Below are 27,676 nucleotides of genomic sequence, written 5' to 3'. Positions count from 1 at the left end.
ATGATGGTGTTTCTCTTCCCAAGTGTAGAACATCGCTTTGCTCTCCTGACTCTGGTGCTGCTCGGCATCGTGGGATTATTTCCGGAGGTCTGTCGGGGCGACGATGAGGATTATTACATGCAGGAGCTGCTGAGCAGGGAGCATTATTACCACGTCCCTACCCTAGAGGAGAGTGCCGCGGAAGGTCACGATCTCCGTGGAGACGACCTCCCAACCACGCCCGTCCATAAAAACAAAAATAGTGGCACACCCGCTGGCAAACAAGCTCGAACCAAAACGAAACCAGGTAACGTGAGAGATGTTTAATGGTATTTATGACCATAACATATGTGTGGGCCACACCAGGGTTTATTTTATTCTGTTTAATTTTATATTAAATAAATAATATTTATTTATAATATTATTCATAATATTATTATTATATAATAATATTTATAATATTTATTTTATTCTGTTTAATTTTATATTAAATAAATAATATTTATTTATAATATTATTTATAATATTATTATTATTATATAATATTATTTATAATATTTATAGTATTTATTTTGTTCGGTTTGATTTTATATTAAATAAATAATATTTATTTATAATATTATTTGTAATATTGTTATTATATAATATTATTTATAATATTTATTTTATTCTGTTTAATTTTATATTAAATAAATAATATTTTCCAATTTTGTGACAGCAGTTTTTGAAAGGCTGTGTCCTGTACCAGCATGACTGTAAAGACTGGTGTCAAGAAACTCAACCCCAGTCATCACTTTCAGGAGGAATTGGAATATCTACTGTGAGCCAGGCCTTTAATTGCTCTTTATATGAAATGCCTGCTACTTTCAACAGACACACTCCAGGTTTTGGGGAAAACGTTGACGCTGGTAAAGGCCGCAAATGGGCTTTAATATTAAGGCTCATACGTTTCATTTCATTAAATATTAGGACAGTCCTGGGAACAGATTCAGTTTGAAGTATTGTCTCCACCAAACTCTCTTCACGGTTTACAGGTAAAAAGAGAAAAGCCGCGATTCTGCACAACCACACCGTCTGTATTTCTCTAGTGGTTGTTTGACGTGAAGAATTCCTGAAACGCTTAAAGCAACCTGGTCTTAATAAAGTCAGGATATGCAGTTAGTGATTGTTTGGGTTATTTGCTTTAGTCCCTGAGTGTGTGTGTGTGTGTGTGTAGCATTTAAATAGAATGGCTTCACACTTTAATATTCAATTGGCAGCCAACAGTGTTACAGCGGCAGCCTAGTGAGTAAAGCTTTGGGCTGTCAACTGGAAGATTGTTGGTTCAAATCCAGCTTCTGTTGGGTCCTTGAGCAGGGCCCATAATCCTGTCTGTTCCAGGGGTGCCGTACAGTGATTGACCCTGCGCTCTGACCCCAGCTTCCAAAAAACAAGCTGGAATATGCGAAAAACTACTCATAGAACATATATATACAGTGTATCACAAAAGTGAGTACACCCCTCACATTTCTGCAAATATTTCATTATATCTTTTCATGGGACAACACTATAGACATGAAACTTGGATATAACTTAGAGTAGTCAGTGTACAGCTTGTATAGCAGTGTAGATTTACTGTCTTCTGAAAATAACTCAACACACAGCCATTAATGTCTAAATAGCTGGCAACATAAGTGAGTACACCCCACAGTGAACATGTCCAAATTGTGCCCAAATGTGTCGTTGTCCCTCCCTGGTGTCATGTGTCAAGGTCCCAGGTGTAAATGGGGAGCAGGGCTGTTAAATTTGGTGTTTTGGGTACAATTCTCTCATACTGGCCACTGGATATTCAACATGGCACCTCATGGCAAAGAACTCTCTGAGGATGTGAGAAATAGAATTGTTGCTCTCCACAAAGATGGCCTGGGCTATAAGAAGATTGCTAACACCCTGAAACTGAGCTACAGCATGGTGGCCAAGGTCATACAGCGGTTTTCCAGGACAGGTTCCACTCGGAACAGGCTTCGCCAGGGTCGACCATAGAAGTTGAGTCCACGTGTTCGGCGTCATATCCAGAGGTTGGCTTTAAAAAATAGACACATGAGTGCTGCCAGCATTGCTGCAGAGGTTGAAGACGTGGGAGGTCAGCCTGTCAGTGCTCAGACCATACGCCGCACACTGCATCAACTCGGTCTGCACGGTCGTCATCCCAGAAGGAAGCTGACGCACAAGAAAGCCCGCAAACAGTTTGCTGAAGACAAGCAGTCCAAGAACATGGATTACTGGAATGCCCTGTGGTCTGACGAGACCAAGATAAACTTGTTTGGCTCAGATGGTGTCCAGCATGTGTGGCGGCACCCTGGTGAGAAGTACCAAGACAACTGTATCTTGCCTACAGTCAAGCATGGTGGTGGTAGCATCATGGTCTTGGGCTGCATGAGTGTTGCTGGCACTGGGGAGCTGCAGTTCATTGAGGGAAACATGAATTCCAACATGTACTGTGACATTCTGAAACAGAGCATGATCCCCTCCCTTCGAAAACTGGGCCTCATGGCAGTTTTCCAACAGGATAACGACCCCAAACACAACCTCCAAGATGACAACTGCCTTGCTGAGGAAGCTGAAGGTAAAGGTGATGGACTAAACCCAATTGAGCACCTGTGGCGCATCCTCAAGTGGAAGGTGGAGGAGTTCAAGGTGTCTAACATCCACCAGCTCCGTGATGTCATCATGGAGGAGTGGAAGAGGATTCCAGTAGCAACCTGTGCAGCTCTGGTGAATTCCATGCCCAGGAGGGTTAAGGCAGTGCTGGATAATAATGGTGGTCACACAAAATATTGACACTTTGGGCACAATTTGGACATGTTCACTGTGGGGTGTACTCACTTATGTTGCCAGCTATTTAGACATTAATGGCTGTGTGTTGAGTTATTTTCAGAAGACAGTAAATCTACACTGCTATACAAGTTGTACACTGACTACTCTAACTTATATCCAAGTTTTATTTCTATAGTGTTGTCCCATGAAAAGATATAATAAAATATTTGCAGAAATGTGAGGGGTGTACTCACTTTTGTGATACACTGTATATATAATACTTTGTTAGCCCCCTTTCATGCTGTTCTTAAATGGTTAGGACCCCCACAGGACCACCACAGAGCAGGTATTATTTAGGTGGTGGATCATTCTCAGCACTGCAGTGACACTGACATGGTGGTGGTGTGTTAGTGTGTGTTGTGCTGGTATGAGTGAATCAGACACAGCAGTGCTGCTGGAGTTTTTAAACACCTCACTGTCACTGCTGGACTGAGAATAGTCCACCAACCAAAAATATCCAGCCAACAGCGCCCCGTGTGCAGCGTCCTGTGACCACTGATGAAGGTCTAGAAGATGACCGACTCAAACAGCAGCGATAGATGAGCGATCGTCTCTGACTTTACATCTACAAGGTGGACCAACTAGGTAGGAGTGTCTAATAGAGTGGACAGTGAGTGGACACGGTATTTAAAAACTCCAGCAGCGCTGCTGTGTCTGATCCACTCATACCAGTGAGTGTCACTGCAGTGCTGAGAATCATCCACCACCTAAATAATACCTGCTCTGTGGGGGTCCTGACCATTGAAGAACATGCATGTAGAGAAACAGATGGACTACAGTCAGTAATTGTAGAACTACAAAGTGCTTCTATATGGTAAGTGGAGCTGATAAAATGGACAGTGAGTGTAGAAACAAGGAGGTGGTTTTAATGTTATGGCTGATATATACTGTATATATATATATATATGACAAATAAAGGCATTCTTCTTTTTCTAAAGCGAGCCTGGCCACGCCCACCCCATCACACCTGGACAATTTAACTTCACAACACATGCAAAACATCTTGAATGTGTTGGACTAGAGATCAGAATGTTGCAGAAGGTTCAAGCCGCATTGTCAATGTACCACTATTGGGCCTCAAGCCAAATCTTGATAGTAAATGCTTTAGAAATAGGCTTACCGTTTGCTCAAGTTCTCTTAGAGGTGTTCTGATGCTCTGTTGTACTTGTTTGCAATCCTCCAGGCCACCCAAAGAGGATGGGGATCCCTGATGAGTCTGGTTCTCCTCAAGGTTTCTTCCTGTATTTGTAGGGGAGTTTGTTCTTGCCACTGTCGCCCTCGGCTTGCTCGATGGGGAATTATGGTCTGTAGGTCCTGGAATCTGTAAAGTTGCTTTGAGACGATGTCTACTGTAAAAAGCAGCATTTAAATAAATTTGACTTGACTTGCATCCTTTTCTGACGAGTAACAGCAGAGTGTTTGGTTCCAATGCAGCGTTCTTCACGTTTCCCTCCTGTACAGAGATTCTTCTGATGCTACAGTACAGCCTTGTAAGACTAGCGTAATGCTAACCTGATAGCTGTGAGCTTCTCAGCTAGAACAGCAGCTCGTTTAGGCCTGAACTCTGAATAAAACTTCCTGTCACGTATAAATCTGTCGATTCTTTGCGGTTTCTCCGCACGATCGCACTTCTAACCGCGGCTCTGACGTGATTAGCGAGCCCACCTTGTTTTAAAGCTCCTCTGAGGTCACGCTAATTGGATTTAACAATCCAGGTGATGATTTAGGATCGTTTGGTGTGGCACGTCAAACTCTCGTACGTGCCGGGAGCGGGAGAGGCTCCGACGTCAACACTCCTAGGCAGTTAGAATAATTTATAGGCGTGGGGGTGTGTGTGTGTGGGGGGGGGTGTGTTCTCAGAGCAGGAGCGCGGATCTTTGATTACTGTTTATTTAGCTCTTATTACAGTGGACCGATTATGAGGATTAGCGCTTGTCTGCGCCTCCCACAGGCAGTTTATTTTCTCTCTGTGTGAAGTCGGTAGCTCGGTGGTTTATACAGCGGTGGATCAAACTCGGCCGTGCCGAGGAACAGCGAGAACACGACCGCTCGAGATCAATGGAAGCAGATGCAGCGACATTAGCCGTACCTAGCCATACTAATAATACATGTTCAGGTCGTGTTTAGATACTCCTGGTGCTCTGACCACTTGCGATAAACGGTGACGATGTCGGAATAAGAAAGTTGTGTTGAGTTGTGTCCCCGTCAGAGGGTCAGCAGGTTCACCATCACAACAAACGCTTATATAAAAGCCTGTTTAGCATTATATTCTCACACACACACTCACACACACACACACACACACACCATCCCCAGTGTTCCCAGTGCACTGGAACAGTCGTTTGCATAGCAGATGTTACATTCGTTCCTCTTGTTAGCAAGAGTTTATCGTCTCTCTGTAACCAATCGGATTTATTCCGTCTCCGCTTGACTTCGATTATTAATATTCTGGTATTTTTATGTTGCATGAAACACAGAGTGGAGTCTGTCGGAGAGTCTGTACCCCAAACTGTACCCCAGACTGTACCCCAAACTGTACCCCACACTGTACCCCAAACTGTACCCCAGACTGTACCCCAAACTGTACCCCAGACTGTACCCCAAACTGTACCCCACACTGTACCCCAAACTGTACCCCAGACTGTACCCCAAACTGTACCCCAAACTGTACCCCACACTGTACCCCAAACTGTACCCCAGACTGTACCCCAAACTGTACCCCACACTGTACCCCAAACTGTACCCCAGACTGTACCCCAAACTGTACCCCACACTGTACCCCAAACTGTACCCCAGACTGTACCCCAAACTGTACCCCAAACTGTACCCCACACTGTACCCCAAACTGTACCCCACACTGTACCCCAAACTGTACCCTAGACTGTACCCCAGACTGTACACCAGACTGTACCCCAGACTGTACCCCAAACTGTACCCCACACTGTACCCCAAACTGTACCCCAGACTGTACACCAGACTGTACCCCAGACTGTACCCCAAACTGTACCCCACACTGTACCCCAAACTGTACCCCAGACTGTACCCCAAACTGTACCAAAACGTTCTGTGTGTTGATAAGTTGGTAGTAATACTGAAATGCTTTGAGACCATTATCTTGTCGTTGCCACAGGCTTATATACTCCTTGCATATCAATTAACATTACTCAACCTTCACCAGCTCTTATCACCCAATGGTGCTTCCTTCACCAGGTCTTATTGCTCAGTGGTGCTACCTTCACCAGGTCTTATCACCCAATGGTGCTTCCTTCACCAGGTCTTATTGCTCAGTGGTGCTACCTTCACCAGGTCTTATCACCCAATGGTGCTTCCTTCACCAGGTCTTATTGCTCAGTGGTGCTACCTTCACCAGGTCTTATCACCCAATGGTGCTTCCTTCACCAGGTCTTATTGCTCAGTGGTGCTACCTTCACCAGGTCTTATCACCCAATGGTGCTTCCTTCACCAGGTCTTATTGCTCAGTGGTGCTACCTTTACCAGGTCTTATCACCCAATGGTGCTTCCTTCACCAGGTCTTATTGCTCAGTGGTGCTACCTTTACCAGGTCTTATCACCCAATGGTGCTACCTTTATCAGGTCTTATCACCCAATGGTGCTTCCTTCACCAGGTCTTATTGCTCAGTGGTGCTACCTTCACCAAGCCTTATCACCCAATGGTGCTCGATTGCAGTAGGCATTATTGCCCTGCAGTGCTCAACCTCACCAGACCTTATCACCCAATGGTACTACCTTCACCAGGTCCTATTGCCCAACACTGCTTAACCTCACCAGGTGTTATCACCCAGTGGTGCTCAATTGCAGTAGGCATTATTACACAACAGTCCTCAACCTCATCAGGTCTTATCACCCAACACTGTTCAACCTCCCCAAGACTTATTGCACAATAGTACTGAAACGTATCAGACTTTATTGCATTTTATTTATATATAAAATAAAACCATTTTGGGTTGTGGAGAATTAAGAACATTTAAGTAACCAGTGTTTATTAAAAAAAGAAGATGAGATAGGAAACCACAAAATCAGTAGTTACTTTTACTTTTATTGTATTTTATTTTATTTTATGTCAGCACACTGAAATTCCAGTACAGGATCACAGGCTGAAATCCTGCAGGTTCATGTTCATAAATCTACATCACGCTGTCTCACACGCTTCACATTTTCAACACTTTTAAACCGAGCTGATGTTTTATTCTCATAAATCTGAGTGTTCTCGTTCCAAGAGATCAGAACGACTTCTGTCCTGCACCTGTAGCGCATCTGTTTTAGTTTACTGATAAAGTTCAGACGAGACGTTGAAGTGAAGGTGGAAGCAGATAGACGTCACTTGTCACCACTTCCTGTCCTTCCTGAGTGCTTTACAGACTTGAAAAAAATTGTTAAACAATTTGGAACGGTCAAGTAACAGGAGTGACCCTCTGGGATGAAATGCCTCATCAGGTTTTTAATGGACCCACTTGTTTGAATGGTTAAATTAGAAGCAACACTGCAACTCATCCAAAAATACACACTATATGACCAAAAGTATTTGGACACCTAACCATGAGCTTGTTGTACATCCATATAGGCTGCAGTCAGTGATTGTTCATCTGTATGGTAGGTGTAGCTTATAAAAGAATCAATGAGTGGATGTACCATATAGGTGTTCCTAATAAAGTGCTTAGTGTGTGAACTTCGGAACTCTGTGTTGATTCTTTTTTAGGAAAATCCCCCAACAAGAAATCTGACAAGACACCCAACAGCATCAGTGAAGCAGACGGCCGTGATCAGTCCGACACAGTGGGTATGTTATGCTTCATACTGTAATTAATCTACACGTAAGCAGCCAAGACGGCTTGACCTTGTTGGTTGGGTTTGATTTTGAGAAAGTCCAGAAGCGTTTAGCTTCTAAGTTTCTGGGTGGATTTGACACAGTCTTAGGTTCTTTATTTAGAAAGAAAGGCTCTCTGTGTTGTTCGGTGGAGTCCTGTAGAAACTTTTAGGGGACTGATTGACCTTACTCGTCTTACTAGTCATATTTTGGTTAATTGAATGAGCGATTCTTGTAGGTTCTTGTTCCACATGGACATCATGTCTTCTTAAATGATCTGAATTTATTCCATCTGACCCACATGCAAAAAAATAAAAATAAAAAACAAAAGCACTAGTGAAAGAGCGCCGTTACTTTTTAAGAGTGATGTGAACACTCAGCTGTTGTTGTGGCACTTAGACACACTCAGCTGTATTTGTGTAAAGCTTTTAATCTGCTCCTCGGGGAATGTTCTGGAGTGGAAAATAGAGATGAATATAAATGGAATAATGAGGGTTCGAGGCCCTGAAGCTTTACGACTAGAATTAGATAGAACCGGGGACCCGAGCTGAAGGACATGATTGTTTCAGCTCGGTACTTGGAACATCTCTCGATCCAGATGTTTGGAGCGGATGATCGGTCCTCAGCGCCGCTCTTGCTCAGGGATTGTTCAGATGATTTATTCTGTAATAAATGTGGGATAAAATGACAAAATCAGACTCCACAACCCTGACCAGGAGGAAGCAGTTAGTGAAAATAACTGAATAAATAATTGAATAATAAATTGCTGGTGGCTCCTGCATAGCATTCTAGGTCCTGCGTATGGAGTTTTGCAAGTTCTCCTCATGTCTTCTGAATTCTTCTTATCTCCTAAAATATGCAGTGGGTGGATTGGCTTTTCTCTAGATGTAGGCTGACTATCAGCTATATGGTCAATAGTATTTTACAATAAGTTGTTACAGTGGGTTTGAATAAACTACATGCATCCAACTTTGTGGCAACACTTTAGGGAGGGCCAGGACTTTTCTGTTCCTGCATGAGGGCCATACAGACCTGGTTTGATGAGGCTGGTGTGGAGGAACGTTAACTGTGAGCCAGGCCTCCTCATCAGAACCTGAAGTTCATTATGAAACCTAATTTATATAAAGAATCTGCTCAGTTCTCCTGTTTCACTCCTTTATTTTTATTCATCAGTAAAATCAGCTGCTCTGTAATAAAATCGGATTATTCTGATGATGTGGGCAGTGATGGTTTACAGAGAAGAGAAATGAGACTCCGGAGCTGGTTGTGTGTTTTGTGTCGTGTGGATTATGTTGTGTGTTCTCTTTTGTGGGTGCTATCTTGTGGTCTCTGTGTGTTGTGTGTTTTGTGTTGTGTGGATTATGTTGTGTATTTTTTGTGTGTCATGTTCTACGTTGTGTATTCTGTTTTTTGGGTTCTGTGTCTGTGTGTTGTGTGGTTTGTTTGTTGAGTGTTTTGTGTTCTGTTGTTTGGGTTCTGTGCCTGTGTGTTGTGTGGTTTGTTTGTTGTGTATTTTGTGTTTTGTGTTCTGTTGCTTGGGTTCTGTGCTTGTGTGTTCTGTGTTGTGTGTTTTGTGTTGTGTTTTGTGTTGTGTGGATTATGTTGTGTGTTCTATGTTGTGTGTTCTGTTGTTTGGGATCTGTGTCTGTGTGTTGTGTGGTTTGTTTGTTGTGTGTTTTGTGTTGTGTGTTCTGTTGCTTGGGTTCTGTGCCTGTGTGTTCTGTGCTGTGTGTTTTGTGTTGTGTTTTGTGTTGTGTGGATTATGTTGTGTGTTCTATGTTGTGTGTTCTGTTGTTTGGGTTCTGTGTCTGTGTGTTGTGTGGTTTGTTTGTTGAGTGTTTTGTGTTCTGTTGTTTGGGTTCTGTGCCTGTGTGTTGTGTGGTTTGTTTGTTGTGTATTTTGTGTTTTGTGTTCTGTTGCTTGGGTTCTGTGCTTGTGTGTTCTGTGTTGTGTGTTTTGTGTTGTGTTTTGTGTTGTGTGGATTATGTTGTGTGTTCTATGTTGTGTGTTCTGTTGTTTGGGATCTGTGTCTGTGTGTTGTGTGGTTTGTTTGTTGTGTGTTTTGTGTTGTGTGTTCTGTTGCTTGGGTTCTGTGCCTGTGTGTTCTGTGGTTTGTTTGTTGTGTGTTTTGTGTTGTATGTTCTGTTGTTTGGGTTCTGTGCTTGTGTGTTCTGTGCTGTGTGTTTTGTGTTGTGTGGATTATGTTGTGTGTTCTATGTTGTGTGTTCTGTTGTTTGGGTTCTGTGTCTGTGTGTTGTGTGGTTTGTTTGTTGTGTATTTTGTGTTGTGTGTTCTGTTGCTGGGTTCTGTGCCTGTGTGTTCTGTGTTGTGTGGCACGTAGATTAAGTTGTTTGGTGTGTGTTGTGTGTTTTGTGTCATGTGTTCTATGTTGTGTGTTCTGTTTCTTGGGTTCTGTGCTATGTGTTTTTGTGTCATGTGGATTACGTTTTGTGTTTTATGTTGCATGTTCTGTGCTGTGTGGTTCATGTTCTGTATTTTGTCTGTGTGTTTCTTGGGTTCTGTGTATGTATGTTGTGTGTTTCTTGGGTTCTGTGTTGTGTGTTGTGTGTTTCTTGGGTTCTGTGTCTGTATTTTGTGTGTTTTTTGGGTTCTGTGTCTGTGTGTTGTGTGTTTCTTGGGTTTTGTGTCTGTGTGTTGTGTGTTTTTTTGGGTTCTGTGGCTGTATGTTGTGTGTTTCTTGGGTTCTGTGTCTGTATTTTGTGTGTTTCTTGGGTTTTGTGTCTGTGTGTTGTGTGTTTTTTTGAGTTCTGTGTCTGTATGTTGTGTGTTTCTTGGGTTCTGTGTCTGTATGTTGTGTGTTTCTTGGGTTCTGTGTCTGTGTGTTGTGTGTTTCTTGGGTTTTGTGTCTGTGTGTTGTGTGTTTCTTGGGTTTTGTGTCTGTGTGTTGTGTGTTTCTTGGGTTTTGTGTCTGTGTGTTGTGTGTTTCTTGGGTTCTGTGTCTGTATGTTGTGTGTTTCTTGGGTTCTGTGTCTGTGTGTTGTGTGTTTCTTGGGTTTTGTGTCTGTGTGTTGTGTGTTTCTTGGGTTCTGTGTTGTGTGTTTTTGTGTCACGTGAATTACGTTGTGTGTTGTGTGCTGTGTGGTTCATGTTTTGTATTTTGTGTTGTGTGTTGTGTGTTTAGAAAGTCAGGACAGGGCCGCTCAGGTGGCACAGCGGTAAAAACACACGCTGGAACCAGAGCTGGGATCTCGAATACATCGTATCGAATCTCAGCTCTGCCTGCCGGCTAGGCTGAGCAGCCACATGAACAATGATTGGCCTTTTATTCAGACAGATGGGCGGGACTAAGCCGGATGGGGTCTCTCTCTCATAACTAATGCAATTACGACCTCTGCTGGCTGATTGATGGCGCCTGCACAGAGATGAGAAAAGAGTGCTCTCAGGGTGTGTCTCTCCGTGCACAGTGCTGAGCTGCACTGCACTCGTCAAAGTGTAGGTGATGAGATGCATACGGCTGCTGCCCACGTGTTGGAGGGGGCGTGGGTTAGATTCGTTCTCCTCAATCAGAGCGGGGATCGGCCTCGGTGGGGAGGAGGCATGATGCTAAAAGGGAGAAAAAGGGGAGAAAATGCATAAACAAAATAAAAAAAAGAAAGTCAGGACAGGAAGTGCAGCCTCGGAACAGCTGGGTTTGAATGTAGGGATTGACGGTGCGGTCGCTCCCACCCTGATTTATTCATTCCTCTAAATGTTGTTAATCACTGACAGTCTGGATTCTGGTGTGTAAAAGAGAGAGTTGTGTGTGTGTGTGTGTGCATGTGTGTGTGTGTGTGTGGGCGAGTGAGCGAGCGAGAGGGGTCATTATTAAGAAGATGCTGTTGCAGGGGAAACACTAGCAGACTGGAGACGCTTCGTAACTGCTTAAATTCCTTAAAATATTCAAATAAACTTCAGCAAAAATCTTCATCACTTTTAATGAGACCAGAAATAAAATAGACGCGATTTTATCAGCTACAGAATGACAGAAACACGTCATTAAGAGAATCAGGAGTCAAATTAATATTCTTAAACCAAATCTGTACACTGAGGGTGTCTGAAGGGCTTTTTTTTGGATGGGGGTGTGTGTGAATATTTCACATTGGAACTGTGCACGATTTGACCATCTGCATTGACTTTTGGATTCTAGCGTTAACGAGGTTATGTAACAGCGACCATGTGGTTCACACACACACACACACACACACACACAAAAGCAATAAAACAGTCGCTTTGAACCCTTTTGGCTCAGGCTGGTATCCAGGCAGCCCATGTGAGAACGGTTAGCCGACGGCCTCGGTGGGCGCGGCCTGGCGCGTCTGACCTCACAGCTTCCCGTAATTTTTCCTGACTGAAGTCACCGGGACAGCAGGACGTCAGACCACGCCAAGACAAACCTCAGAACCTCAGAACCTCAGGACCGGGTTCCGTTACTTCAGAACCGATTATGTTGATGTTTAACAGCTTTATTGACGCTCAGTCTGTTACCGTGTCCGTTTATAAATCAGGTCAGGAGAACGTTTCTCTCACCTCGTACAACCTCCCGCTCAGGAGCAAACGTGCTCCACATGTACTTATCTTATGTGGACACCCCTTCTAATTACTGAGTTTAGGTGTTTCAGCCACACCCTTTCCACCTACACAAGAGGATCAAATCTATTATTTAACCCTGTAAATCCTAAACCACCAAACACCAGACAGAAAATTCTGATTTTGTTTGAAACTGGAGTGTTTATGTGACTTTGCATGTATGAGTTTTGTTTGGTAGCATATTTGATACATCAGGCTTTTCTGATTTATTGTTTGCAGCATGTTTTTTTAACATACAAAAACATCTAGAACATAAATTTTTAACCCCTTACACTTTGAATTTCCTTTAGTTTGTTGACACAGGTCATTTAAACTTAGTTTTGTCCCATCTTCAGGTCAGCAGGTTGCATATACTGTATATATATATAATAATATAGATTTTAAATATGTTAGTTTCTATTCTAATTCCATCTAATTATATCACTTAAATTATATCATTTAATTAGTTTACATAAATAATCCAATAGTGTATGTTGCTTCATTGAATGTACTATAATGCATGAAATGCATAAAATGACAATTTACTGATAACGCCTGCTGCATATAATTTGATACACACGATTTTACAACAAAATAAATGACAACTTATAAGTTGCATGAATCCACTTAATATTCCTATTGAAAGATCAGTCAAAATGTGAGTTCTTTTTAATCTTACATTTCACAAAATTCATAAAAACATCCACACGTGGGTCACTGATTGACGACAGGCATTTTGGTGTCTCAATTAAAGGTCCTCTGGCGCATGCAGTACATAAATAATCGCCCAGGAGCGGAAGAGATGTATCTAATTGTACACATACTGATGATGTAGGGGTTAAAAACGTATGTATCAGATATGATACGCTTGGCGTTATAGGGTTTAAAATGCTTTCACCTGCACAATGTGAGTTCACACAGGGATCTGTATCGCGTATGGAGAGTCTCGCACTGATGTACATTATTCCCCATCTCTGTGCAGCGCCTCAACCAGACAGCTGTAATGAGGAATCCCCAGTATTCAGCCCGCCCACCCTCAGACACAGCCAATTATAGTCATAGTATCATAGTATTTACAGTGAATTCTACTTTCATCGTCTAAATCATTTCCTCTGATCTCTCTGCTCGTACAGATTGTCCACCGCTGGGTCTGGAGACTTTAAAAGTGGATGATTTTCAGCTTCATGCCTCCACCATGCAGCGGTACGGACTGGGAGCTCACCGGGGGCGACTCAACATCCAGGTTAGTTTATTCTAGCGGCTGTAGAATGTGTTAGTTACACTCTACAGCCAAAAGTATGTGGACACCTGCCTATAATAGAAAACCCTGAGCCTGGAAGACTATTTTGCTGAGTGGTGTGAGTGTCTCGTTCGCAGGCTGGCCTGCATGAGGATGACATGTATGATGGAGCGTGGTGTGCGGGCAGGAACGACCCCCTGCAGTGGCTGGAGATCGATGCCAGGAGACTCACCAAGTTCACCGGGGTCATCACACAGGGACGTAGCTCACACTGGTCGTGAGTATAAATAATAACACACTCGTTACGCTGAAACCACTTAGAATTCGATTTTTTGATATCGATAATTAGAGTGTCCCTATACTTTTGAAAATAGTGTATTAAAGATGTAACCTGGTGGGTTTTTTAAACCCTAGGTTGTGATATAATAAATCAATTTTAACAGGCACATAAACATAAAATGAACTTGAACGTGGACGCCCCCTTGTGGAGGCTTTATGTTACACCTTGTAAACCACAGTGGGACCAGATCTTACAGAGCAAAGTACGATGCATTGTTAGTGAAAAGTTTAAAAAACCCTGGACTAGATAAGGGATCATCTTCTACCCCTGCTTTAGGGACTCCTAGTGTCTGTCTGAGGTGAAAGAATACGTAGGGAGTGGTGCGGTCCTGCGTATGCGCTGAGGCTCTGCGTAGGAATCCACCACTGGCTGGTGTAAGGAATAGCCAATGGATTTAAATGTAAGCAGGTGTGTGCCTCATGCAGCGGGTTCGAGTGGGTCGGGGGCAGCGTCCAGTCTTCAGAGGTTGCCAGGTTGTACCGGGAAATTGTGTATTTAAAGTATAGAAGTATATACAAACAAAGTGCACTAACCCCAGCTGATTGCAAAATGCATCATATGTGCAAATGCTAAACAAACCGGGACTAAAGTGTCACAAAGTGATCACGTTTTTATTTGGTTCGGACCAAAGGAAACAAACTACAATCAGAAACGACCTCAAGGACAAACATCACCTTCAGCTAAACTAAGTCGTTAAATTCAGTTTGATCTTTAGGGTTTTTCGTTCCTTCCTGTGAAAAACATCCGGCTAACATACATCACGACTAATGTGACGCTCCAGCTCGAGACTTCCTTACAGTAATTACAGTCCGATGATAAGGATCATTAATTATTCATTAATCGGAGATATTTCGGTCGTGTCTGAACTCGTTAGTGCCGCTGGATGAAATTTTGCTGCTTCGTTAATCAAGACGAGGCTATTTTTAAATCGCAGTGGGCGCGACAGCCGTCGACAATCAGTAACCCCTCAGCTTCAGACCCCCCACTGAGACGAGAAAAAAAACTGACACTAAAGTGGCAGTTTAAGGAACATTTTGTTACTGTGTTACTTTGTTATTACAATAAAAAAAATAATAAAATCTTATTATCAAAATGTCAAAAAGAATGAAACGTGTGATGATGAGACTAATTATATTTAAATAAATATTTATTTATTTATTTACCTTTTTCCGTATAACCTTTATACCCCTTCGTACTACTGCTTTATATATCTATGTCTGTCTGTCTGTCTGTCTGTCTATAATCTATCTATCCATCTATCTGTCTGTCTGTCTATCTATCTGTCTGTCTGTCTGTCTGTCTATCTATCAATCTGTCTGTCTGTCTATCTGTCTATCTATCCACCTACCTACCTACCTACTAACCTATCTATCTGTCTGTCTATCTGTCTGCCTGCCTGCCTACCCACCTACCTACCAACCTATCTGTTTGTCTTTCTGTCTGTCTGTCTATCTATCTATCTATCTATCTATCTATCTATCTATCTATCTATCTATCTATCTATCTATCTATCTATCTATCTATCTATCTATCTATCTATCTATCTATCATCTGTCTGTCTGTCTATCTATCTATCTATCTATCTATCTATCTATCTATCTATCTATCTATCTATCTATCTATCTATCCACCTACCTACCTACTAACCTATCTGTCTGTCTATCTGTCTGCCTGCCTGCCTACCTACCTACCTACCTACCTACCTACCTATCTGTTTGTCTTTCTGTCTGTCTGTCTGTCTGTCTGTCTGTCTGTCTGTCTGTCTGTCTATCTATCTATCTATCTATCTATCTATCTATCTATCTATCTATCTATCTATCTATCCACCTACCTACCTACTAACCTACTAACCTATCTGTCTGTCTGTCTGTCTGTCTGTCTGTCTGTCTGCCTACCTACCAACCTATCTATCTGTCTGTCTGCCTGTCTCTATATCTGTCAATCTATCTGCATCATCACTGTTTCCTGTTTGTTGAATGATTTTGCAGGAGCGACTGGGTGACGTCGTATCGGGTTTTAGTCAGCAACGACTCCCACAGCTGGGTGACGCTGAAGAACGGCTCCAGAGAACTGGTGAGCAGAGCAGATGTGTTTGTTTATCTTTACTAACCTGGTCCTGGTCAGGGTCTGATGGGTCCAGCATCACCAGAAATACTGGAGAGAAAACTCTGGGCTGAGCACAAGACTAAACATGGCATTACTTTCCCAAAGTACTGTTTACTATAGTCCCTCCTGTAACTCAGACCTGTTCACTGAAACGTTCAGGGTAATTAATACACTTTTATTTTTACTGTGTTTTGTATGATTGTTTTTGCCCCAGTAGCTTTTTATAGGCAATAAGGAGAAGGAGATCCCGGTGCTGAACAAACTACCAAAGCCTGTGGTGGCCCGCTACATCCGTATCAACCCGCGCTCATGGTACAGTAAAGGAAGCATCTGCATGAGGGCCGAGATCCTCGGATGCCCCCTACCTGGTAAATAATGATAAAAAACAACCCTGGGTTCCTTATTCAGAGATCAGTAAATGATTTTGGTAAATGATGCTTTTCTGTCTCAGATCCTACCAATTATTACCACCGGCGTAATGAAATCACCACCACGGACAAGCTGGACTTCAGACACCACAACTACAAGGAGATGAGACAGGTAAAGAACAGCACTCGCTGCCCACTTTATTAGGAACACCTAAGAGTTAGAATAATAACTGGAGGATGTATGATTGTATGATCACCCTGATATAAGATTACAAGATCAAGAGCTAGCACGCAGATAGCAGATAGCAAATAGATTCAGCTCGTCCAGGTGCTCGGTCAGAAGAACCAGACGAACCAGATGTGCGAGGAAGGATGTAGAAGGTGGAAATCGCACCTCATCAGCAGACTAATTAATCCTCATTCCTCCTGATTTAATAAATTACAAAACCGGCAGCTGGCAAAGCAAACATCTCAGCGCGTGTTTAATCAAGTAGGCGGACGTTAGCAGCTTGCTGCGTGGTTCCTCAGCGTGCTCGGGTTTTGATAGAGCATATGCTGGACAGGATGAGACCGGGATCTACAGAGCTCCTGAAGAACGCTGAGACAGATGTTCCTGCTGGGTCATTTCCCTTCTCCGGGATGATATGATGCTAATTAGAGCGCTTGCTTTAATAGAAGCGAACAGCGTTCACTGATGTCATTTTCTGTGCTATGTATAAAACTGATAACATACCTGAGTTAGCTCATCCTGAACTCCTGACCCTGTAGGCACCCCGCGGCCCTGTTGGCACTCGGTTTGGGATTAGTGTACAGTACACAGATGAACTCACATTCACTTCTCTTTTATGACACCTCAATATTTTTCCAATTTCCAGCTTAGAAGATCACACAGAGGTCACTCTGTTTTAATAGCATGAGCCAGGGTTCAGAACTGATGTTCACACTTGTGACCACTGTGGGACTAATAAAGGATTATCTTATCTTAATAGTAATAATAATAATAATAATAATAATAATAATAATAATAATAATAATAATAATAATAATAATAATAATAATAAACACCACTACTTATAATAATAATAATAATAATAATAGTAACACCACTACTTATAATAATAATAATAATAATAATAATAGTAACACCACTACTTATAATAATAATAATAATAATAGTAACACCACTACTTATAATAATAATAATAATAATAGTAACACCACTACTTATAATAATAATAATAATAATAATAATAATAATAATAATAATAATAATAATAGTAACACCACTACTTATAATAATAATAATAATAATAGTAACACCACTACTTATAATAATAATAATAATAATAATAATAATAATAATAATAATAGTAACACCACTACTTATAATAATAATAATAATAATAGTAACACCACTACTTATAATAATAATAATAATAATAGTAACACCACTACTTATAATAATAATAATAATAATAATAATAATAATAATAATAATAGTAACACCACTACTTATAATAATAATAATAATAATAATAATAATAATAATAATAATAGTAACACCACTACTTATAATAATAATAATAATAATAGTAACACCACTACTTATAATAATAATAATAATAATAGTAACACCACTACTTATAATAATAATAATAATAATAATAATAATAATAATAATAGTAACACCACTACTTATAATAATAATAATAATAATAATAATAATAATAATAATAATAATTTAAGATAATGGCTCTAAGTTCCCAAATTAATAAATTATTTAGTACTTAAAAAATGTAAATAATTATAAATGAGTATTTTTGAGGAATTCTGTTTTTTTTTTGTAGTTAATGAAGGTGGTGAACGAATTGTGCCCGAATATCACCCGGATCTACAACATCGGGAAGAGCTACACGGGGCAGAAGCTCTACGCTATAGAGATAACAGATCATCCAGGAGAACACGAGCTGGGTAAGAGCTCTTCATCATCATCATCATCATCTCACACACACACACACACACACACACTCACACACACACACACACACAGCTGATTAAAGTGTTATCATGACTCATGGTCATCCACTGACAGGCGTGACTCATCTGTTCCCCTCCTCCAGGTGAGCCCGAGTTCCGCTACACCGCAGGTTCCCATGGTAACGAGGTGCTGGGGCGCGAGCTCCTCCTCCTGCTAATGCAGTTCCTATGTGAGGAGTACCGCTCCGGTAACCAACGGATACGACACCTAGTCCACGAGACTCGCATCCATCTGCTTCCCTCCATCAACCCAGACGGATACGAAAAGGCCGCCAAGGCTGTAGGTCACACACACACACACACACACACACACACACACATTGTGTCAGCACAAAAGTCAAACGTTTAAATACGCTCTGCAAGTTTCATCCCATCCCAGTGGAACAGTGGTCTCTATCTCTCTCTTGACCTTCCCAAAGTCTCGACCTTCCTAAAGTCTTAATCCTCCCAAAGTCTCAATCTTCCTAAAGTCTTGACCTTCCCAAAGTCTCATTCTTCCCAAAGTCTCTGCTTTTCCCAAGTACTGACCTTCCCAAAGTCTCAACCCTCCCAAAGTCTCATTCTTCCCAAAGTCTCTGCTTTTCCCAAATACTGACCTTCCCAAAGTCTCAATCCTCCCAAAGTCTCAATCTTTCCCAAGTCCTGATCTTCCCAAAGTCTCAATCTTCCCAAAGTCTCGACCTTCCCAAAGTCTCTGCCGTTCCCAAGTCCTGATCTTCCCAAAGTCTCGACCTTCCCAAAGTCTGTGTTTTCCCAATCTCAGTCCCAGTCTCAATCCTACACACAGTCTGATCTGTTGAAGCTTTGAATCGAACACACTCCTGTCCTGTTCCAGGGTTCGGAGCTGAGTGGATGGTTGCTGGGTCGATGGAGTCAGGACGGACTGGACATCCACCATAACTTCCCTGATTTAAACAAGATTCTGTGGGAAGCCGAGTCTCGAAATTGGGTTCCTCGCAGATTCCACAACCATCATATACCCATTCCTGAGTGGTACCAATCCAAAAACGCCTCGGTGAGTCTCTGACATACAAATCATGTATACATACACACTCATTCACACACACATATAGTACAGTACAGTACACACACATAATACAGTTCACAAACAGTACACATATACACACAGTACACTCATACACAGACGTATACACACACATACATACAGTACAGTATATACACATATACATATACACTTATTCACACACACACACATACTGTGCAGTACACACACATACATACAGTACACACACACAGAGAACACACATATACAGTACAGTACACACTCATACAGTACACACATGCTACACATATACACACATGTAACATAAAATACAGTATACCTACATACAGCACACACACCTGCAGTACAGTACACACACATACATACAGTACACACACATACATACAGTACACACTCATATAGTACACACACACACAGTACACACACAGTACACACTCATATAGTACACACACACAGTACACACTCATATAGTACACACACAGTACACACATACAGTACACACACACAGTACACACTCATATAGTTCACACACACACACAGTACACACATACAGTACACACACACAGTACACACTCATATAGTACACACACACACAGTACACACATACATACAGTACACACACACACATACTGTGCAGTACACACACATACGTACATACAGTACACACACACACATACTGTGCAGTACACACACATACAGTGTATCACAAAAGTGAGTACACCCCTCACATTTCTGCAGATATTTAAGTATATCTTTTCATGGGACAACACTGACAAAATGACACTTTGACACAATGAAAAGTAGTCTTTGTGCAGCTTATATAACAGTGTAAATTTATTCTTCCCTCAAAATAACTCAATATACAGCCATTAATGTCTAAACCACTGGCAACAAAAGTGAGTACACCCCTTAGTGAAAGTTCCTGAAGTGTCAATATTTTGTGTGGCTACCATTATTTCCCAGAACTGCCTTAACTCTCCTGGGCATGGAGTTTACCAGAGCTTCACAGGTTGCCACTGGAATGCTTTTTCACTCCTCCATGACGACATCACGGAGCTGGCGGATATTCGAGACTTTGCGCTCCTCCACCTTCCGCTTGAGGATGCCCCAAAGATGTTCTATTGGGTTTAGGTCTGGAGACATGCTTGGCCAGTCCATCACCTTTACCCTCAGCCTCTTCAATAAAGCAGTGGTCGTCTTAGAGGTGTGTTTGGGGTCATTATCATGCTGGAACACTGCCCTGCGACCCAGTTTCCGGAGGGAGGGGATCATGCTCTGCTTCAGTATTTCACAGTACATATTGGAGTTGGTGTCCCTCAATGAAATGTAACTCCCCAACACCTGCTGCACTCATGCAGCCCCAGACCATGGCATTCCCACCACCATGCTTGACTGTAGGCATGACACACTTATCTTTGTACTCCTCACCTGATTGCCGCCACACATGCTTGAGACCATCTGAACCAAACAAATTAATCTTGGTCTCATCAGACCATAGGACATGGTTCCAGTAATCCATGTCCTTTGTTGACATGTCTTCAGCAAACTGTTTGCGGGCTTTCGACAGCCATGCAGACCGATTTGATGTAGTGTGCGGCGTATGGTCTGAGCACTGACAGGCTGACCCCCCACCTTTTCAATCTCTGCAGCAATGCTGACAGCACTCCTGCGCCTAGCTTTCAAAGACAGCAGTTGGATGTGACGCTGAGCACGTGCACTCAGCTTCTTTGGACGACCAACGCAAGGTCTGTTCTGAGTGGAACCTGCTCTTTTAAAACGCTGGATGATCTTGGCCACTGTGCTGCAGCTCAGTTTCAGGGTGTTGGCAATCTTCTTGTAGCCTTGGCCATCTTCATGTAGCGCAACAATTCGTCTTTTAAGATCCTCAGAGAGTTCTTTGCCATGAGGTGCCATGTTGGAACTTTCAGTGACCAGTATGAGAGAGTGTGAGAGCTGTACTACTAAATTGAACACAACTGCTCCCTATGCACACCTGAGACCTAGTAACACTAACAAATCACATGACATTTTGGAGGGAAAATGACAAGCAGTGCTCAATTTGGACATTTAGGGGTGCAGTCTCTTAGGGGTGTACTCACTTTTGTTGCTGGTGGTTTAGACATTAATGGCTGTATATTGAGTTATTTTGAGGGAAGAATAAATTTACACTGTTATATAAGCTGCACACAGACTACTTTTCATTGTGTCAAAGTGTCATTTTGTCAGTGTTGTCCCATGAAAAGATATACTTAAATATCTGCAGAAATGTGAGGGGTGTACTCATTTTTGTGATACACTGTACATACAGTACACACACACAGAGAACACACATATACAGTACAGCACACTCATACAGTACACACATGCTACACATATACACACATGTAACATAAAATACAGTATACCTACATACAGCACACACACCTGCAGTACAGTACACACACATACATACAGTACACGCTCATATAGTACACACACACAGTACACACTCATATAGTACACACACACAGTACACACATACATACAGTACACACACACAGTACAGTACACACACATACAGTACACACACACAGTACAGTACACACACACACAGTACAGTACACACACATACAGTACACACACACAGTACAGTACACACACATACAGTACAGTACACACACATACTGAAACAAGCTCATGGTCAGGTGTCCATATACTTTTGTCCATATAATGTGTCTGTATATAGCGTACACTAAGTGTATAACAGTGAATCTTTGTGACAGTGAAGGAAGCACGTGTTGTGCTGACTAACTTTGGAGCGGATCTATATTGAGACGCTTGTATGACGGGGGGTTAAAAACACTCACTGACTCACATGTACAGAAATATCCATGAGACTGAATCTGTACAACACCAACCACCCTGTGTGTGTGTGTGTGTGTGTGTGTGTACGGCACGCAGCCTAAAATTAAGCAGTGTGTACGCTGTCAGCCTTTGCGCAACAGCCTCAATTTTCTAATTATGGTTGCCATGCTAATAAAAACACGCACGGCAGGAAGCTAAGAGTTCCTCTTCAGCTCCACAGAAATGTCACCATGAACTCTTTCTGCCTCTGATCAGTTTGAAATGCTAATTTGGTGCTTTTTAGATGGTTCGACTAAAAATGCTAATGCTGTCAGGGGTGGAGAAAGGTTAGTAATGCTAATTAGCTTTAAAACACTAGCTTTTTTAATGAGCCAGTCTCGGTTGATTTTTTATTACTGACTGTAGTCCATCTATTTCTCTACATACTTTGTTAGCCCCCTTTCTGATGCTGTTCTTCAATGGTCAGGACTCCCACAGAGCAGGTATTATTTAGGTGGTGGATCATTTTCAGCAGCGCTGCTGGAGTTTTTAAACACCGTGTCCACTCACTGTCCACTCTATTAGACACTCCTACCTGGTTGGTCCACCTTGTAGATGTAAAGTCAGAGACGATCGCTCATCTATTGCTGCTGTTTGTGTCGGTCATCTTCTAGACCTTCATCAGTGGGCACAGGACGCTGACCACGGGGAGCTGTTGGCTGGATATTTTTGGTTGGTGTACTATTCTCAGTCCAGCAGTGACAGTGAGGTGTTTAAAAACTCCAGCAGCGCTGCTGTGTCTGATCCACTCATACCAGCACAACACACACTAACACACCACCACCATGTCAGTGTCACTGCAGTGCTGAGAATGATCCACCACCTAAATAATACCTGCTCTGTGGTGGTCCTGACCATTGAAGAACAGGGTGAAAAGGGGTAACAAAGCATGCAGAGAAACAGATGGACTACAGTCAGTAATTGTAGAACTACAAAGTGGAACTGATAAAATGGGCAGTGAGTGTAGAAATAAGGAGGTGGTTTTAATGTTATGGCTGATCGGTGTATATGCAGCTCTATATTTTGTCTAATTTGGACATGCTCAATTCCCCTACGCACTCTGGCAACCCCTGCCGTCTGCACAGCGCCCCTCTAATTTCTATAACCATATACGTTAACATAAGGTCGCCATGGAGACGCGGGCTCTCCAGGCATGGATGGAGAAGATCCCCTTCGTGTTAGGGGGCAACCTTCAAGGTGGCGAGCTGGTGGTGACCTTCCCCTACGACCGGACTCGCCAGTACGGGGTCGTGAGCGAGGTCACGCCCACCCCCGACGACCTCGTGTTCCGCTGGCTGGCGTTCTCGTACGCCTCCACGCACCGGCTGATGGCGGCGGCCGGGCGCAGGGTGTGTCACACGGAGGACTTCGCCAAGGAGGACGGGACCATCAACGGGGCGTCCTGGCACACGGCGGCGGGAAGTAAGTACTCACGTGAAGATCGATGCCAAAAGTTTATGGGAATTTGGACAGGAACTAGCCGGATCTCACCCAAACGCCTCCTCTGGCACTTCTTTTCACCGGTCATGTATGGTGGAACATGCTACATGCGCTCTGCAATTCTTTACCACTCAGGTGAGCACATTAACCAGACAGTACGAGTCGCTGAGCGACGACTCGTACTGTCTGGTTAATGTGCTCACCTGAGTGGTAAAGAATTGCAGAGAGCACTTCAGCCAGATGTTCTGCACCTTTGAGATTTGAACCTTCTCCTTCAGGTATGAACGACTTCAGCTACCTTCACACCAACTGCTTCGAGCTGTCCATGTACGTGGGCTGCGACAAGTTCCCCCACGAGAGCGAGCTACCTGAGGAGTGGGAGAACAACCGAGAGTCGCTGCTGGTCTTCATGGAACAGGTACACACACACACACACTCATCCAGAGCGTGCGAATTCCTACAGACACACTCCAAAACTTATGTGTGTGCGTGTGTTTAGGTTCATCGGGGCATTAAAGGAGTAGTGAGGGATTCGCACGGTAGAGGCATCGCCAACGCCAGGATCTCCGTGGAGGGAATCGACCACGACGTCCGAACAGGTGCTTCCCTCTTTCTGATTGGCTGGCAGGCACTTCGAAAGTAGATCCGGTCAGAAATGGAATCACAGCACAAATAACTGATGGTTAAGGTCCTTGCTCAAGAGTCCAACAGTAGCAACTGAGCATTGGTGGGGCTTAAACCGACACCTCTGTCCAAATTTCAGATGAACTGAACAACTGGTGGGTCAATGGGTTAAGGTAGTTGGCTGTTAATCTGAAGGTAAAGGGTTCAAGTCCCACTACTGTTAACCTGCCACACCGGGACCTTTAAACTGCAGCCACATGAACAATGATTGCCTGGCTTGTTGTTCAGGGTGGGATGAGCCGGACCAGGGTTCCTCATAATTAGTGATCTATGGCGATCAGGGTGTGGCTTTACCGTGCACAAGGCTGCATATGAACTCGCCTTGTGCAGGTGAAAAGATGCAGTCGGTACTGCACGCGAGTCGGAGGGGGCGTGTGTCAGATGCGAGGCTCCTCAGTCAGCAGTGGAGGGTTGTATCGTAGAGGCAAAGCGTAACACAATCAGGGTAATTGGATACGACTAGATTGGGGAGAAAATTAGGGGCAGATAAAAAAAAAACCCAATGTGATAAATACAAGGACCTGTAATAATTATGAGGGTCATTTTATGACCTAAACAGTGAAGAGCCAGACCAAAAGACAACACACAGTACTTGTGCAAACAACAACAACAAATCCCATGGATTTTATTATTATCACCTTTATTTATTTATGTATTTATTTTTTAATTGTAAAACCTGGAAAGAAAAAGAGACATCAGAGTTGGTCTGGACAACCTACAGGACAGACAGGTCTGTGTGATCGTATGTCGGGCGAGGTGTGTGCCAGCACATACAGCGAAGATCATGTGTAATGAGAACTTAAAAATGATCATTTTTTGCTGTATTACTTATTTTTCAAATCAAGCCAGTGAGTGTTTGATGTTTCACTTTACATGACGGTGAAGCAGAAAAGGAAACTCCAGACGTCAAACACGGCTCAGATGATTTAGGTGTCGAGTAATTATCAAGTGCATGTAAACAACAACCGCACTGTCTTCCTAATTGCTCTCGAATTCGCCCGCAATTAATTAGCTGATGTGTTTGCGGATGCTCATTAAACTGCAGATGGTTGAGCATCGTTTGTGACCATCATCAAAGTAATCTCAGTTTCTTTGTACTGTGGAGTTTTAACTGTATGTTAGGAACACCGTGTTTACCATCAGTGACCCAGCAGAACTGAATCATCCTGCTCTTCCTAAAACTGTGTGCCAGCCTGATCTCTGTTGCTTGAATCACGGCTTCGTGCCTTGCAGATGCCCAGCTGACGTACATGCAGCGGTGATCAGTCCCCTCAGTGTAAACGCAGGTTCAAAATCAGGAATTAAAAATAATTATTCCTTGTCTGTATTTTAGAAGCAATGCCGTGCCTAAACTCTATCGGCAAAAGTATTGGGACACCACTTCTAGGTTTTGAATTCATGTGTTTCAGCCAGAACAGTTGCTAACGAGTATTTAATCAATTGTATAAAGGAAACGATATGCTTCCAACTTTTTAGCAACAGTTTAGGGAAGGCTCTTTCCTATTCCATGCCTCTGTGCATGATCTATAAAGACATGCAGAAAAGCTCAGTTTAAAGAAACTTTAGCGTCTTGCACAGAGCCCTGACCTCAACCTCACCAAACAGCTTTGGAATGAACAGGAACATCAATCAAGACTAATACTAATAATAATTTGAACTAATAATATTTGAACAGTGAGGAGCCGTGGTAATTATAATTGTTTAGTCTATTAAACATAATGGTGTCTTATGTATGCTTGTTCGATGTACAGCACTTTGGTCAATGTAAGTTGTTTTAAGAGTGCTTTATAAATAAAATTTACTTACTTACTTACTTACTTACTTACTTACTTACTATTATTGTTATTACTTTATTCATTATTTTGTTATTATTATTTTTATTAGTAATTACGTGGGTTCTTTAAATAGTTTCCACACTTTTTAACTCTATTTATTAAGAATTATATTCAAAAACATCCAACCATCCATCACTTTTCTACATCGTCACTTTCCGAAGCAATTTTTCCCTGCAGCGTCGTACCAACTTTTTAATACCGTCTGCAAAAATTTTTTTTGGTTGAGCACGTAGCCACTGATGCGCCGCTGATTTCACATCATCATCACATGAAAATCTCTCAGTCTCGATCTACTGAGATGTAGCCCCTAAAATGGCATAACCGTGTTTCTTTCGTGTGTGTGTGTGTGCAGCCGCTGACGGCGACTACTGGCGTTTGTTGAACCCCGGCGAGTACATGGTGACGGTGAGGGCCGAAGGATACAGCGTCACCAGTAAAGTCTGCGAGGTCGGCTACGACATGGGCGCCTCGCGGTGCGACTTTGCCCTCGCCCGTCCCAACCTGGCCCGCTTCAGGGAGCTCATGCTGAAGTTTAAGAAGCAGCCCGGGAACCTGCAGCAGGTCCAGAGGAGGACCGGACAGAGACGCCTCGGCACATAGAGGAAGCTTTGGGAGGACTGTAGCGCCCGCTTGTGAACTGTCATAGACTCTCTGTGCCACTCTGTGTTGTGAGTAGACCATGAACGGCTAAGCATGGTAAAGATTGTGAACACGGTGCTGTGACGAAGTATTTGCCCCCCTTTTCCTTCTTTTTTTATATGGCCAAAAGTATTTGGACACCTGATCATGAGCTTGTTGAACCGGTCAGCAGAGGTCATAACCGCCCAGCAATAAGGAACCCTGTTTCAGCCCTGTTTTTAGCCAATCGTGTGTCTGCGTAGGTGCGCGGCTGGCTGATAACACTCGTTTCAAACCCCAGCTCTAGTAGGCCAGCATACTTTACTTAAATAGGTATTGGGATTCGCTTCCATCCAGATACAAGAGCATTGTTTACTGAAGTGAAAAAGACAATTTGGACTCGGTGTTCTTCTGTCTTGCATCAATCTCAGACTGGTCTGTTGGGCTGCTGGATGGTCAGTCACTGGTCAATCACCCTAAAGAACGTTATAACAGTTCCGGAGTCCAACGGATCTTTACGCCACTTCAACCGACTTGCCATTAAACATGGTGATCTGCTTTTGTGTGTCTGTTCTGTTTAACTCTTGGTACTCCAGTGTCCACATCCTAAAACATTCAGAGGGTGGATTGGCCTTGGGTGTAAGTTGCCCTGTGATGTACTGGTGTCCTATCCAGGGTGCGAATACTTTTCACAGCACTGTAAATAAGAGGGTTTTATTTCTTCAGCTGTATATTAAACTCGCTGCTGCTGCTGCTTTGTACAGACATTATATTTGCATACATGAGATGATGACTTTAAAAAAGAGCAACTTGTTTTATTTTAAATTAATATAATAATAATAAAATCATAAATATACATTTGTACGATCAGAGAT

The 27,676-nt window shown here is 42.6% G+C and overlaps 1 protein-coding gene across 1 annotated transcript; it reads left to right on the top strand.

Annotated features, from left to right (window-relative positions):
• Positions 1 to 27,676, top strand: cpxm2 (carboxypeptidase X (M14 family), member 2). The gene is made up of 14 exons (XM_063003385.1): positions 1 to 286; positions 7,553 to 7,633; positions 13,360 to 13,469; positions 13,604 to 13,743; positions 15,795 to 15,879; positions 16,130 to 16,280; positions 16,364 to 16,452; positions 18,128 to 18,251; positions 18,401 to 18,597; positions 19,153 to 19,332; positions 23,349 to 23,646; positions 23,943 to 24,082; positions 24,164 to 24,263; positions 26,536 to 27,676. Exons 1-14 carry the CDS (start codon positions 1 to 3, stop codon positions 26,781 to 26,783), a joined length of 2,229 nt encoding a protein of 742 aa, XP_062859455.1. The 3' UTR covers positions 26,784 to 27,676.

The sequence above is a fragment of the Trichomycterus rosablanca genome, chromosome 10, assembly GCF_030014385.1.
Source record: "Trichomycterus rosablanca isolate fTriRos1 chromosome 10, fTriRos1.hap1, whole genome shotgun sequence".
In the NCBI taxonomy this organism is placed as follows: domain Eukaryota; kingdom Metazoa; phylum Chordata; class Actinopteri; order Siluriformes; family Trichomycteridae; genus Trichomycterus; species Trichomycterus rosablanca.
The sequence above is the reverse complement of the archived record's forward strand: the minus strand, read 5'-3'. Positions and strand labels throughout refer to the sequence as shown.

Coding starts and splice junctions, on each gene's coding strand:
- cpxm2 (XM_063003385.1), top strand. CDS start 1: ATGATGGTGTTTCTCTTCCCAAGTGTAGAACATCGCTTTGCTCTCCTG. Junction 18,252..18,400: donor TCCAGGAGAACACGAGCTGG/GTAAGAGCTCTT, acceptor CCCCTCCTCCAG/GTGAGCCCGAGTTCCGCTAC. Junction 24,264..26,535: donor CGACCACGACGTCCGAACAG/GTGCTTCCCTCT, acceptor GTGTGTGTGCAG/CCGCTGACGGCGACTACTGG.